The sequence below is a fragment of the Amia ocellicauda genome, chromosome 11 (genome assembly GCF_036373705.1).
Source record: "Amia ocellicauda isolate fAmiCal2 chromosome 11, fAmiCal2.hap1, whole genome shotgun sequence".
Lineage (NCBI taxonomy): Eukaryota > Metazoa > Chordata > Actinopteri > Amiiformes > Amiidae > Amia > Amia ocellicauda.
Genome location: NC_089860.1, coordinates 26,384,130 through 26,399,537, shown reverse-complemented (window position 1 = coordinate 26,399,537; position 15,408 = coordinate 26,384,130). Strand labels below are relative to the sequence as shown.

General features: G+C 44.6%; 1 protein-coding gene across 1 annotated transcript in view; it reads right to left on the bottom strand.

Moving 5' to 3' along the window:
- The window catches only part of rims3 (regulating synaptic membrane exocytosis 3), a 34,734-nt gene extending 20,260 nt beyond the window's left edge, over nucleotides 1-14,474 (bottom strand). The window contains exons 1-2 of the mRNA XM_066717224.1: nucleotides 14,232-14,474; nucleotides 6,591-6,924 (exon numbers count right to left, since the gene is read on the bottom strand). Coding sequence (XP_066573321.1) covers nucleotides 6,591-6,849 — 259 coding nt within the window. The 5' untranslated portion in view covers nucleotides 6,850-6,924; nucleotides 14,232-14,474. The remainder of the gene's footprint in view (nucleotides 1-6,590; nucleotides 6,925-14,231) is intronic.
- Nucleotides 14,475-15,408: the final 934 nt, after the last annotated feature.

Below are 15,408 nucleotides of genomic sequence, written 5' to 3'. Positions count from 1 at the left end.
TGTGCAACAGGACAAACAACATTTGTTTTCATATATTATCTTCCCTTGCTTCACATAAAACAAGTCTGGAATATTCAGGGAAGAATGGAAGGCAGCTTGGAATCTGAGATTGCATCAGGAGGCTTTGAAGCCCGTCTGTGATGCCAAACACTGTAATTCTCATGTTCGGTCCGCAACACAAAGTGAAAACCTGCGTTTGATCTGCAAAAGATAGACATCTATGGGAAAACATACAAATTATTAAATAAAAAATAACTTTGAGGCATGAAAATGAAATACAGTACAGCTTGATTCCCAGGAAGAAAAACAAATTTGTTGCAATAAAAAAAAAACAGACCAAAAAAAAAAGATCTTGTTTAATAAATATTTTTATTTTCTGTCACACATGAAAGAGGTGAGTCAAACTAAAAAAGGAGCGATATTTTTGTCTCTGTGTCACCAAAGAGTCACGACCCCCCCCCTCGCTTATTAATGTGCCAGACAGCGCTGGCTCGGTGAGCTCCTGCCAAAGCCCTTTCAATTCCAGAGAATCTTTCACTTCGGATGCTTCAAACCTTGAAGACTGTCCAAGCAACTCTGGTTTTCGGTTTAAAAACCTAAGGGGGAATGTGTTCCTCTAGTTGGTGGGACAGTGTGTTTAGGAACAGCCACACCAAATTAAATGCGGGGAAAGGGAAAGTGCGGCGCATCCAACAGCTCTGTGATTCAGGATTTCTCATCAAACTGTGCAAAACTGTTGTTCACGGAGGAAGCCTCTCACTTGTGACTGGTTTCAGTTTATAAGTATATATATATATATATATATATATATATATATATATATATATATATATATATATATATATATAATATACTGTTTGCTCCTGGTGTGCCTCTCTGGTTATAGTAGTCAGGTACGTTGCATACTGCTTCAATAGCTACCTGTGCTACACACCTTGTGCTTTACAATCACTCACATGCTAGATTTGTGTGTTGTGAAGCAGCCACACAGTAGGCCACGCTGCATAGGGCCCGCAGCCTGGCAGCAGCTACAGGAGCACATGTGGTGCGGAGTAGCGAGCCAAATGTTACACCTCTCCAGCCCCCCCGCCCACCCGCCACTCTGCGTCAGCCCCATCTCTCTCCGATCAAGCTCAGTCAACTGGAATCCTTAGCTCCTCTCTCAAGGGCCGGACCAGTGTTTCAGCCCACTCTGCATAAACCTGGTAAAGAAGTGTGTTTCCATAGAGGGGAAGAGAATGTATCCATGTGAATGAATCATTCAGTCACAGAAAAGCAATGTTTGAAATGAAGGGAGTGCATACTACATACCACACATATAGATGCATGTATAAATAGACAAACACACACACATGCACACACACTGACACTCACACATGCACACAAACACTCACAAACACTCACACACACACGTACAAACTCACATACACACACACACTCTCTCTCACACACACACACCCACTCACACACACATTCATACACAGTATATGCAGCATTTATTTCCTGGGCCAGTTTCACACAAGCTGTTTCACTGCAGCTTGTACAGCACTCACGTGTCCTCTGTGCACTGCAGAGCCCTGCACACTCCCTCCCTCCCTCCCTCCCAGTTTAAAAACAGAAATGAAAAAAATAAAAAGAAGATTAATGCAGGAATTTAAAAGCTAGGATACCAGGGGCGGCACAGTGCTAATGAGCGCAGGGGCGCTGACAGCAGGGATTTGCCCCCCCTAGGCGCACGAAGGCCAGGTCCGACAGAGACGCTGTGAAAGAAAGCCCCCTGTGCTTCACCACGGGACTCTTCGAGCCCAGAAGAGGCGGCGTATAAGCATGCTGCTGCCGGGGTGCCCTGGGAGTTTAGTGCACTCACAGCCCGGTGTTCACAGCAGCTTGGTACAAACAACAAGCATGGCATCGCCAAGAACATGCCGGCAGACTCAGGCCAGCGTACCATCACCCCCACACCTCCACCGTGCCATACACATTTCCACATTGTCCCTGTGTTGACATCCAGGGATGAGGGAGAAAGTGTTAGATCCATCGATTGGACAACACTGAACCGGCTAGGCTATCCGTCAGGGACCACCCTGTAATATATGCAGACATTTCAAAACTAGCTTAAATACAGTACAGGTGTCTTTTATTAGATATTGCTCAGTTTTCAGTTTCTATTGGGTTTCTTTTATTTGTGCTCAAAATAGATAATAAGGAAGCAATCACCCTGGGCCTTTCAAATGAGTAGATTCGTCTGCCATTGCAACAAAAGCACCAGTTTCTATATGGAACTGTATTGAAATGCCTTGCAGCTAAACACACTGGTGCTCTGTTAAGCTCTGCACATTGTATCACTTCTATGATTTAAGCGCTAAAATGCTTGAATCTGGAATGCTGCTTAAGTCGTCTGCGACAGACAGCTCAGCATTTTCTTTTCACTCCACCACAGTATTGCTCTCTCTCTCTCTATTTCTGTGTAATGTTGCCAGATTAGCCAATATCTCCACTTATTAGCGTTCAATCCACAGTGCCAGGCACAAGGGGTAATGTTGTGTGTAATGTTAGTGTCAGTTACTGCTATGGCATCCATTAACAATACAACGTTTGTATCTCAGCATCTGCTCAAAAGCTCCCAGCACTGGACTGATTAACATGTGATCTGATCAGGAACATTTCTCCTTGTCCCTGTCTACAGGGACAGATAGGAACTCTGGTTGAACATCTAACACTGCAGAACACCTCTTGCCAAGAGAAACACATGTACAAGGGAAGCAGAGGGGCAGAAGAGACATGTTTAATATTTTACAGGAAAGTGTGTGTGTTTTAGTAAGCTTCTGAGTCTTCTTCAGAGCTATGCCGGAGAATGCGGCTGGAATACGAGTACACACACCACGAGAGCGGTAAAACGAAGACTCGAGCCAACACTAATCATGGCAACATGTACGTCAGCACTGTGTGCTCTGAAGAATCCAGGGACACATCTTTCACTAAGTTCTCTATAATTGATCCATCTTTGGGGTCGGGGGGGTGAGAGTGTAGCATTTAAAATGTCTACATTTCGACATAACACTTTACTTTACTGTCTATATTTTTACATATGTATATATTTTCTGACATCCAGTTTTGCTTTTGGAGGGGAGTGGTTTTTGCCATCCTGCTTTTCTCCACACTGATGCACACAAACCATGAGTCACAGAGTTACAGTGTAACTATTAGCAGAGCCTCTGCCAAGCACACGGTATGAATAATGAGATTATAGCCTCTGTAGTTTGGCACAGACACCAATTTCTGCTTTTGCTGCTCTTTGAAGAGGGAACATCTTGTTTTAGTGATTCATTTTGTTGTCGTCTTCTTTTTTCATTTTTTTTTTTTTTTTTTACTTATTCCTTTGCCTTCTCCTCCTTATCATCCCTCAGTTCATATTAAGCTCTGTGAGGGTGGTTCATGGTCTTGTAATGGTGTGCTGTGAGTTGACCAAGGTTGTGCGATCTCAGTCACAGTTAGCCTCATGCAATAGGCAGAGAAGGTGCGGGCAGTTCAGCAGTTCCTGTAGGTTCCCTCTGCTGGGTAGTGCATTTCTAAGCAAAGACTCAACCATGAGCATCAAGGAACCTTCAAAAGAACTCCAGGACAAAGTCAATAATAGGCACAGAACAGGGGATGGACATTAAAAAATAACAAAGGCCTTGAATATCTCTTGGAGCTCGGTCAAGATGATTATTAAGAAGTGGAAGGTGTATAGCACCACCAAGACCATGCCAAGATCAGGCCATCCCTCTAGACATGATGAACCAGCAAGAACTAGAGGCTACCAAGAAGCCAATGGCAGCTTTGCAAGAGCTACAGGCTTTTATGGCCAAGACTGGTCAAAGTGTGCATGTGACTACAATATCCCTAACACTCCACAAATCTGGCCTGTATGGTACGGTGGCAAGAAGGAAGTCATTACTAATCAAAGATGATCTTCCCCAGTGAACTTGACAGAGCTTGAATTATTTTGTAAAGAAGAATGGTGAAATACTGCCAAATCTAGGTGTGCAAAGTTTAATCCCAACAGACTCACAGCTGTACTTGCTGCCAAATGTGCTTCCACCAAGTATGAATTCAGGGTGGAGGAGACTTATCTGATTATGGTATTTCAGTTTTGTATTTTTAATATATTGTTTCACAATTAAAACTTGTTTCCCTTTTACAGTGTGGAATATGCTTTTACATAATTTGTTTTACTGTGCTGCTCTCTCTTGTGTACACACCCATTGGTGGTGTGTGTGTGTGTGGAGGAGGTTTATGAACAAATAAATAAAATATCACCACTTAATTCACTTTTTGTCCCCTGACTAAATGATGAATAATAAAGATATTCAAATTTTGTTCTCTGTGTTCGTCTCTGCCATTCGAGGGAGGCAGGTGCCCGTGCACGGAGCGCTGGCTCTCTGTGATTCATCCTGAGCTCCACAGGCACCACAGCGTTCTCAGCCGGGGCTCTAACATGCTGGCAGTGGGGTGGCTGTCCTTGGTTCTGATGAGTTGTAGTATTTTGCTATTAATCCCCCATAGTCTAATGAGACTTTCATGGCTAATATTGTGCAGCACTGAAGGACGTTCAGTAACATTCTGCACACACGGTCAGTACAAATGCAAAAATGTCCCGTGTCCCTAAAAACAAGTCTGGTTTTGTTTGTTTGTTTGTTTTATCAGAAGCCTCTTGTTGTACCCAATTGATTACACCCAACTGCAACGTGCACCCTGTATTTATGCTCCTCCAGCCACTTGAGTCTTGAGTGTGACATGTCATTTGCATAGCAGAGGTGGAAGGGCCTGTTTTCCCTGCGTAGAGGTGCTGCTGAATTTGCTGACGTTTCCCGCGCAGGAAATGGAATTAAACTCTACGCTGCGGGGCAAGAGTGTTCGGGGCTCTAATCTTGTCAGCGTCTCCCTATGTGGCTTTCAAGGAACAGAGCCGGCTGCAGAATATCTTTGCTGTGGAGCAGAGTATTCTCTTCAACCAGCTAACAGGGCAAGGCTGAAGCAACACGAAAACACACCTTAAGTAACGGAATCGATGTATATTACGTGCAGGCATGAAACAACCAAACATTCGAAAAATGATTACGCTTTCACAACAAGATTTTTTGCCCTTAAAATCCAACCCAGCTCATAGGAGAGAGGCTCCCTGTTCAGTTAACACTGGGGCATTAGAAACTGAGAGTGCTCCAACTATAACAAGACTCGGTGTCACTCATTTCGCCTAAAACCACATTTGTTTCCCGAAAAAGGAAAAATGAGCTTAGGACAACAAATGTAAATTTTACACTCATTATGGACGAGCCCGAGACTCCACAGTACACAGACACATGTACCAAGAGATTAAAATCCTGGGAACATAAACACGGCATTGAAATCAGCGAGGGGCCAGCCACCCAGCTCAGTTAATGTTATCTGTGATCTTTTTCTCTGCTGCAACTGAGTTTTTGTTTTTTTTCCTCAGAAATCTAGCCTACTAACCCTCCCCCCTCCCCTCACAAACTGGCAGCCTTTCATTCAGTTATCTTCTCTGTGCTAAAACTTGCTTCTAAATTTAGACATCCACTGTCAACCTGTACTTACTAAAGTTGAAAGAATTTTAAAAATACATGCATAAATATGCAAGCCTACAGAAGAAAAGACTACTAAGTTCTCTTCCTGAAGGAATCTGTCAGAACCCCCTTTCATGGAGGGAGAATGGATGGGATGGAGGAGAGGAGTGAAGGAGATGGAGGAGAGAGGACATCAATGTCCTCGATCCCATCCATTCTCCCTCCATGCAGAGCTCAGCAAAAAGAGGTTCTTCGGGGCCAGTGGAGCCAGATCAGAGTGCCAGAAAGGTCACGTTGTTTGGAGAAAGACTGAAATGGAGATGACTGGATTGTGCAGGATGAACCCTGACAGCAGTGCTTATCATATTTAACGAGGCCGGGAGGGAAAGCTTGTTGTTGTTGCTGCATGTTTTACTTATGTGTTTTTCTGGCTGCTATTCATTTGAATTGCAATTCATCTGGGTCAGTGCAACCTCTGAGAAGGAACCATCACAAGCCCCCTCTTTCTAATTTTTGAAGAATGTAGAAAGGATTCATTGGCTTATTTCTTGCTTTTCTTATAGATCTTCAAGTGATTTCTCTCTCCCTCTTTCCTTCTCTCTCGGTGGAAGCACTGAGTTGCATGGCGTATGTATACTGTAATTATAAAACTGAGAGCGTGCTCTAAAATATGAGGATTTAAAAAACACTCAACCCCACTGTGATCTCTGGCGTGTGAAGGAGGAGTGCAGGGTGGGGGTTACACACTGAAACTCACACCCAACTCAACACTCAGCACAATTGCTGAACTTTTAACTTTTAATGTCCGAACAACCGCACATGATAAAAGCAGAGCAGGAACCAAGACCACTGAACAATAATAATAATCACCTACACCACAACCACCACCGTCACCTTATGCAGAAGCTTTGGGACCCAATTTTAAATAAATAAATAAATAAAATAATATTTTTAATATTATTCAGGCTGTGTAACTGGGGGGGCTCACAGTCACAGACAAGGGGCTAGGAGGCGTGCACTGACCTGGCTGGTTGAGCTGCAGGGTGCTCTTGCTCCACTGGGAGAGCCCCACGATGGCCACCATCTTGGCCCCCAAGCTGGAGCGCCGCTTCTTGTTGGTGGAGATGCCGGCAGCATCGGGAGCCCCCCCGTGGCTCTTCTCGATGTTGTACATCTCCCCGCTGATGCTGGAGCTGCGCACCACGTTCCTGGCCGCTGCTGCCGCCGCCGCCGCCGCAGCCGCCGCATTCACTGCGCTGCTCGAGACCTCGCTACTCAACATGTCCACACTGCCGAGAGAGAGAGGGAGGGAGGGAGGAGGGGATGCAGGAGGGAGGAGGGAAGAGGTGGGCTGGGGCTGGGTTAGGGGAAGATGGGGTGGGGAGAGAAAAACAGGTTTTTTTTTTATGTGTTTGTATTGAGGTGAGCTCCAGTGGAAAGAGGTTTACAGAGGGGGGGGGGGCAAAGCTGCAGTGGCTGACATTAAATGTAAATGGGCTTCTATTATTTATTGATCCAGTCCTGATCTAGGAGAGTTGCAGGGTCTCCTGATTTGCATGCCAACCCAATGCTTGATAAAGCAATTACAATTTGTATATTAATATTATTAATTTAATAAGAAGTACAATAATTATTATTATCACACTGTGATTAAATAATTTAATTGCCTTTTCAGGGGTTCAGAATTTCTTCAGCTCTGAAATTAATCAACACTCAGTCCCCTTTCAGTGACACATTCCCAGAGGAAATGTACTATGACTTATTCAGAAAGAAAAAAGAAAGAGATGGAGGAAGCTGGTGAAGACAGTTCAATCAGGCTGTTTTGTTCTCTCTACAATTTGTTGAAGCAAAGAAATGAGAGAGAGAGGGAGAGGAAGCTGGCGGAGAATTAGGAAATGATTTCATTTGAAGCGGAAAACTGTTTCGAGTTCAGTCAGGCCGTCTGGTTCTGTCTAGCGGGCGTCTGTTTCTGACACAGTTATTGTTGTTTTACACTGAACAATCAAAACAAAAATAAATATATAAGCGAATAACTAAAAGCCAGACTAAAACCCACAATTTTTGGAAAACATAAAGGGCAAACTCACGCTTCATAACTTGGTCTTTATCAAAGCACAGCACTAAAGGTCAGAGCATCGGGGCCCAGTGTAGCGGCTCTGCTTCTTCCAGAATCCCGGCTGCCCCGTTTGCCTGTGTGTGCCATCAGTGGGGGATGTGTCCCAGGTGCTTCAACCCCCTCCCCACCTCGTGAATCAGACTGTTACAGGCTGCTTGACCCTGCAACTATTTTCTTTACTTCTAAATGAAGACATAAAAAAGCTAACATGCTGAAGACAAGTGGCCCTTCGCCCATTGCACAGAAAACTAGAGAGAGTGCGAGCAAGATAGAGAGTGAGATTGAAAGAGATAGAATGAGAGCAGGAGAGAGAGTGAGAGAGAGAGAAGTGGCCATTTGTATGAGTGTTCAAACACAGAAGTAAGAAACAGCACAGCCTTTTCTTTAACCAGCGTAGTGCATTTGCTTCAGCGTCTGGCGATACTATGTGCAAGCACCAGACCCCCGTTCTCACAACTCAATACAAATGTGTCTCTAACACCTAATGCTCAGCTGAACATGAGGAACTGCCCTCAGAACAAGCTGCTACCATTCAACAAATGGAGAGAACACACAGTGCCCCCCAGGCCACATAGGTTTAGTCTCCGACAAAACGACTGATATGTCCTGTTCATCTACACACCCCTGTGTTTGTGGCAGCATGTGTGCTCTTCCTGCGATCCTGAGAGCAGTTTGTCTTTGTCTCTAGACTGTCTAGAGTGGGCAGACAATAAAAAAACACATGCCAGGAACATTTATAAAATATAAATAAGGGGGAAATGGATGGAAATATGCAGGAGAATCTAGCATACTTCAGGAGAGTTAATTATCATAATTGTTATAATCAATGTTTAATATTAATAATAATATTATCATTTCCCTTCCCTGTATCTTTATTATTTATTTTTTTATTTTTTATTTTTAGAGGATAGGACTGAGAGGCAGAGCACAGCTCTGACTCCAGATTTGCAATACCAACGCGAAAACCCTTTTACTAACATCTGAGAGGGCAGAGGAACACAGTGGAAACAGCACTGCAACACGGTGGGGGAATCGCTGTGTGTGTGTGTTGTGCTAATCCTTCCTGCCTACACACTGGCCTGAAATCTCTGTTCGGTTTCTCCTTATTTCTTCAATTATTTCTCTCTCCTTGTTTATTTATTCAGAGGCTTCTTGGCTTGTTGTTTCCTGCCCCAGTAGGCAACTCGACCTAAACAGAAATGTGGTCTTTGGATCAGACAATTAAACAAGAGGGAGTCATTTGCTTCTTACTTGCTCTGCTCCCCCGAGGAGTTACGAGAAGCCTCAAAGGGAGGGAGGGAGGGAGAAATCAAGAGGGAGAGAAGAACAGAGAAAGCAAGAGGTAGAGAGATGAGAGAAAGAGATGAGAGACAGCTGAGGAACAGAGAATTTGCTACAGGACCTTTATGAGTCAGCCACTGTGTTGTAAAACAAGGAGACTGCTTTCCTCTACCAAATGGGCAGATCCTTTTCCTTGACATAATGTTGCACAGTTTAGTATCCCACTGGAAAAAATAACCTCTGTGCCTCTGAAAATCCACCAAACAGCAAATAAGTGGTTTGCGGAGTAGCAGCTCTGAAATGTCAGCTCTAGCAGTAGTGGTGAGTGCAGTGTTTTCGTTGGTTGTTTTTCACAGGCATGGCTCTGTGTGGTGAAGGACTGTCTACACCCCCTGCAGTCTGGTGCTCTGCAGGTCTACCAGCGGGGGCATCCGGCTCACCCTTTTCAAAGATGAGCTGCCTAAAGTTCAACACCTTGCCCTGCAGGTGACAAGACACACATACACATGGACACAGATGAGCGTGTGCACACAAAGTCTCTCTCCCATGCTCACACACACACACACACACACACACAGTTCCTCACTCAGACTCACCTGGGCACCTTCACAAAGACACGCAGACTCACACTCACACGTGCACACGCACACACATATGATGCAACCCTTGGATCAGGTTCTAGTCTAATACCTCCTGACAGATCCACACTCTTAACTCCCAGAACGGGCAGGACCGGCAGTCTATAGCCGACACCAAGACACTTTTTCAAACAGGACTCAAGAAAGACAGATCCGGGAGAGAGCCAGTGTGACCCCCCCACACCCCTCCTCCCTGAAAAGGTCCTGCTGGTAGGATACAGAGTTCATTGAACTCATATTGGTTGGTTATTTGTCATGGAGCCATTGCAGGGCTCTGCTTGTATGAACAAATTGCCAACATGCGGCTGGCAGGAGAATAGAATTAATGGTGAGAGAGGGAGTGGGGGGGTGGCTGGTCGACGTTGCTCAACTGAGTGCCAGAAATAATTAAAAGCTCGAGGAAACACAAACAAATACATTTCTTGACTCTGGTTAGACAGGTTCAGGGTTTTTTCCTTTTGGTTATTAAGGGTGGATTGGGGGTAGAGGAGGATAAAATAAATGAATTAAAAATCCTTCCAGAGAACAATAAACCGAGTTAGGTGACTGGGGTCCCAACATGTGTCCTGTAGCATCCGCTACCTAAACATATCATTCAGATGAAAATATGTCTTAAGCTATTTTAATGCAGCGAAGATGTGGAGAAAAAACAAAAACAAAACACTGAATTCTTAAGACACCTGTCCTCACTGAGAGAATTGCGGTCTCCTGCAATCTCTCAGACACATGCTCGAAATATATCTGTGACAAAAGTCAGATGTCTGCCAACACAATGTGAGGCTAGACTATACTAGGCACTGCTGTGTTTGTGCCTACTCTATTTCGTGCTTGGTGCTTGTGGGGGTGGCGGAGGGGAGTGGAGAGCCAGCGTCTGAGGCTAAATATACCCAGGTGCTCAGATACACTGGCATTTAGAACTAGGTTATCTGGAGAATGATGGATTGAACACGATAAGGTTCTGGCTTCTGTGCTCTGGTGTCACTCTAAGAAATATCATCCCCCTCTCCTTCTCTGGATCTCTCCCTCTCCTGCTGTCGCGATCCCTCGCCCTCCCACCCCCATTCTGTCCTTCATTGTGTCTGGTTATCGAGAGGGGGAGAGAGGGAGAGAGGGAGGGAGAGGGAGAGAGTGTCCTATGCTGGAGGTATCTGAGCAAATCAAAGCCCTACAGTGGATGGAAGGTTTGCTTTTGTTTTTATTTTATTTTAAAATCAAGTCGAAATAAAATTTGCCCCAACTATGAAAAGAACTCAGAGTAACCAAAAACAGCAATGAGAAGCTGCGCCCAACCCATGGGATATCAGCAGACGTATGGCTGGATGGATGGGTGGATACAGAGGTAGATAGATTGAAATATAGACAGACAAAGAGGCTGGCAGAGGTAGAGAGAGAACTAGACACTGAATAAGAGATTGTTTGGTTAGGCATCTATGTGAGACACAAATCCTGCTAACCTGCTGTCTTCAGGACATGAACTGTAGCATTTGCAATCAAACAACTGTACTGCATCAAGATCTTTAAATATTTAAACAGAACAATGGCACCCTGGGCGGGGGTGGTGGGAGCAATCCAAGAAAAAAGAAAATCTGGTTCCTTTTGACAAAAAACAGTCATGACTTCCTACTGTTCATAGAAACCTGCAGCACAAAACAGAGTCTATCATTCTCAGATGTGTGTGTGTGTGTGTGTCTGTGTGTGTGTGGAGGTGGGCAGGGGGTATTTCATTCTTTGTTTCATGTCATTGTCTTCAATTTCATAAGAAGGAAGAAGGGCAGACAGACAGACAGACATTTTCATATCCAGCATAGTCAGTTTCCTGAATGGGTCAATCAGCTGTTCACTGAATGAGCTGGACTCTGGGCTATGCTGCTGTGCTATTGGTATGAACAGCCCGCCTTGAATCCACAGAACATCCTAAAACAGAAGCCGTAAAAAGTTTTCGAGCAATCCTACATACACGTCTTAGTGGTAACATATTGAGTTGATACATCCTTTCAGGGAGCGAGTCGGAGACCCCTGATCTAGGACCACGAAAACTCCACCTCTTACTCAGTTGGAGTGATGAAGCCCTGTGAGCAGGTGGGGACGTTTGGAAATCTGCACCACCTGCAGGACGGTGTCCCTCCAAGACCAAGGCTCCCCATCCCTGCTCTAGGGTCTTGGTCCAGCTCAGCCAATAAGGAGCCAGACTGGGCAATTATGAGTTTGGGGAAAAATTGAAAGCTGTAGACAATACTGCAATGTACCGAAGCCTTGCTGGACTAGACCTACACTGCCCTGTGATCTTCTGCTGGTGAGCAAACCTGTATACGTCTTCCTTTCCATTCCTACGTATGGCACTTCATCGCAGGTCTCTAGTTCCAGGTAATCCCTGGATTAAGTGATGGGCAGCATGGTCGACTGGGTGTGTTAAGGCTCAATTAAGTAATTCAAGGTTGATTTCTGTAAGAAGGAAAGTACTGGAGTGATGAGTCAAAACCCAGACTGCATGGGGAGATCCCAGATATACCCCTGGTATACAGCAGGGAGGGGGAGATGGATGTGAGAGAGAGAGAGAGGGAGAGGGGAAGAGAGGGAAAGAGAGAGAGAGAGAAGTAGAACAGGGCAGAGGGAGGGAGACAGGAGGGAGGAGGGGCGAGGGTCCCTGTCACCTATTCTACCCATTGCTTGTTTAACTTTAAGACATATTTACTTATCTATGTCTTTGTGCTTTAATGAATGTTGCTTTAATTTCGTATCTCACAATTTTCTCATGTTCAGTTATGAGGTTTAAAGTTTCTCTTTCCAAGTCTTTTTTTTTTTCATTTTTCACTGCTTGACAGTTATATTAAATATGAAATTATGATCATTTTGAAATATACAAAATTAGGGTCCCAGTTAACTGGTGTAAATTCAGATTAAGTTCAAGACTGAAAATAGGTGTCTTTACACAAAGAGTGGTGCAACACATTCACAAACTGTTTGAAGCTGACTGACTGACTGGCTCATTCACTGACCGATTTGACTGGCTGAGTGATACACTGTTCCAATTTGGTCATTTATTTTGCATTCAGATCCTGGTGATGCGTCCATAATCTGCAGATGTATGTAGGCTATTTAACATCTACTGTATGAGCAGAGTGCACCAGAAAGGGATGATTAACAATAAACGGACAAATAATGTAATTAAACAATCATGGGGGTATGCAGGGGAGAGGCGGGGGGAGGTGTTTGGCAAAAGAAGCCGAGGGCAGGGGTAGACATGCTCAACTATCTCCTCCCGCTGGGTTATCACACAGACAAACACACCCCTCCGTGTCCAGGCTCTCACTCTAGACTCGAGAGTCTGCGCATCGTTCAAGCTGTACAGTGCGCTAAAACTCAAATCAAAATGTAATAATAATAATAATAATAATAATAATAATAATAATAATAATAATAAGACCCTTGTGGTTTAAGCCCGGGGGGGGGCGGGCGCTATGCACGCACTGTGTCCAGATTCAGAACTTAATGTGATAAATAGATTATATTGACCACGGTGCTATAAATGTATCACACACGCGAAATTGAAATACACACTAAACGGGCATCGTCAGTTTGTTCAATGAGAGTGGGGAAACCGCAGAAGGATTTTCATATAACAAAGATGAAACGCATACTTTTTTGGGGAGGGGGGGGGTCCTTATTTTCACAAAAACGCACAATGTCGTATGTTGATCTTAGCAGCACAACTGTGGTGCCGTTTGAACAGCACTGCAATTTTCAATACTACCAGTGCAAGGATTAGTCAGATTACAGTGCAGTTGATCTGTTTAATTCATGTATTTATAAGCCTATGATTCGTTAAGGAAACCAAAACATCCTATCACAGAACACCCACGCAGAAGACTATTATTATTATTATTATTATTATTACAATTATTCATAATAGTAATAACAATAATATTTAGTCCATAACCATTTCTGTCTCGTCATCATCATAGTGGAATGCAACAGTTGCACTAAGACACCTGCCAACAGGTTTAATTAAATACCTCCTGTCTCATAATCAGATCCTGTTGGTACAGACAGCAGCAGGTGTGGAGGGAGATGAGGTGAAAGAAACCCAGAAAGAGGGATGAGGAGAAGTCAAAGATAAGGAGAGAGCGAAGCACAAACACCAAAGTGCCGCTCAGCACCCGGCAACAGCGCTCAGCCCTGAATACCAATGAGGCTGCCGTGGCAAAGCGCTGCTGCCCACAGAGCGGACCTGTGCGCACTGGGACCCTCCTGCGCCGGACACCCCCCAGCAGCAGCACCAGCACCAGACCAGCACCACACCAGCACCAGCACCAGCACCAGCACCACACCAGCACCACACCAGCACCAGCACCACACCAGCACCACACCAGCACCAGCACCACACCAGCACCACACCAGTAATCACACCATCAAGAGCAACTGCGCCTCATTGCGTGTGTCATCAGAGTAGTCATCATTCATTACATCGCAAGGTGCGCGTCTTTGAAAATATCGTTCAATCCAGGGAAATGCATTCAATTAAATACATCATTTATTTTTGTGCATGCAAACGACATTTTCAGCTTCTCGCATTAAAATACGAAATATTGAAATATTACGCGATATGAACATATAAACAAAAACACTTACCGTTCACGTTGAGCCGCAGCTTTAAGGCACTAAGTAGTGGAGGAAAAGGTTAAGAAATCGTTTGGTTTTGGTTTTTCAATGTATATGTCATTTTTATTTGCATTGATATTCTTCTACTTGTGTTAACAAATCAAATGGAAGCAGGTTCCCTCGCCCTGTTTCCTTTCTTTCTCTCTCTCTTCTGTTTCTTGTGTATGCGCACACGGAGGCAGTGTGTGAGAGGCGGAGAGCAGTGGCAGTGTGCACGGGAGCTCTGCGCTGTGCGCTGGCTGGGCTCTGCTCTGCTGCTCTGTGCAGGCGTGCAGGCGGGCAGGCGGGCAGGCGTGCAGGCGTGCAGGCGTGCAGGCGGGCAGGCGGGCAGACAGGCAGACTCTCAGCGCAGCCTTCCCCTCCTAACTCATCTCCATGGTTACACGCCTGACCCATTTATCCCCTTGGAGAAGCGCAGAGGGTGCGATGGAATAATGGGGAGCAGTGTTTTGGGAGGGGGGGGGTCCTCGTCAGCTGTCTATGTGTCGATGTGTACAGTCTATCTTTCCATGTATCCATATAGTGTGTCTGTCTAGCTACCTGTCAACACACAGAGACCCTGATAATAAAGCTTTACTCTTTGAACTGAGAACTGGAGAACAGATCTGGAAGAGGCTGCTACTCAATTGGTGAGGGCCTAACCCTGTCCTCACAGAGCCACAGTGCTGCAGGTTTCACCAAATTGCTCAAACTGGGGTAGTCATTTCAACAAATTAAGCCCAATAGATAAATGAATTAAGAGGTTTGGAAAACACAGAAACCCACAGACAAGATGGCTTTCTGGCACCAGGGTTGGCCAACCCTGTCCTATAGTCTAACTTATGAACTGCAGCATTTTTAGTTGGTTGTTGGGCACTCATTCAACCGAGGGAATGCTGCAAAGTTTCCACTGGATTGAACTGAGGTAAACATTTGACATCCCTCTCTTGAGACATCAGTGGAAACAGGGTGGAACAAACTACGAAAATATTGGTCGAAAAACGTATAGGCTGAAGTGAAATATGAAATCCCTACATAACGTTGCTTCTCACCTTTGTGCATAACAATAAAACTACTACTACTACTACTAATAATAATTATTATTATTATAATGAAAATAATAATGAAGGGTTGCTTCTTATTAGCAGGAAGAAAATCCTGATAAGAA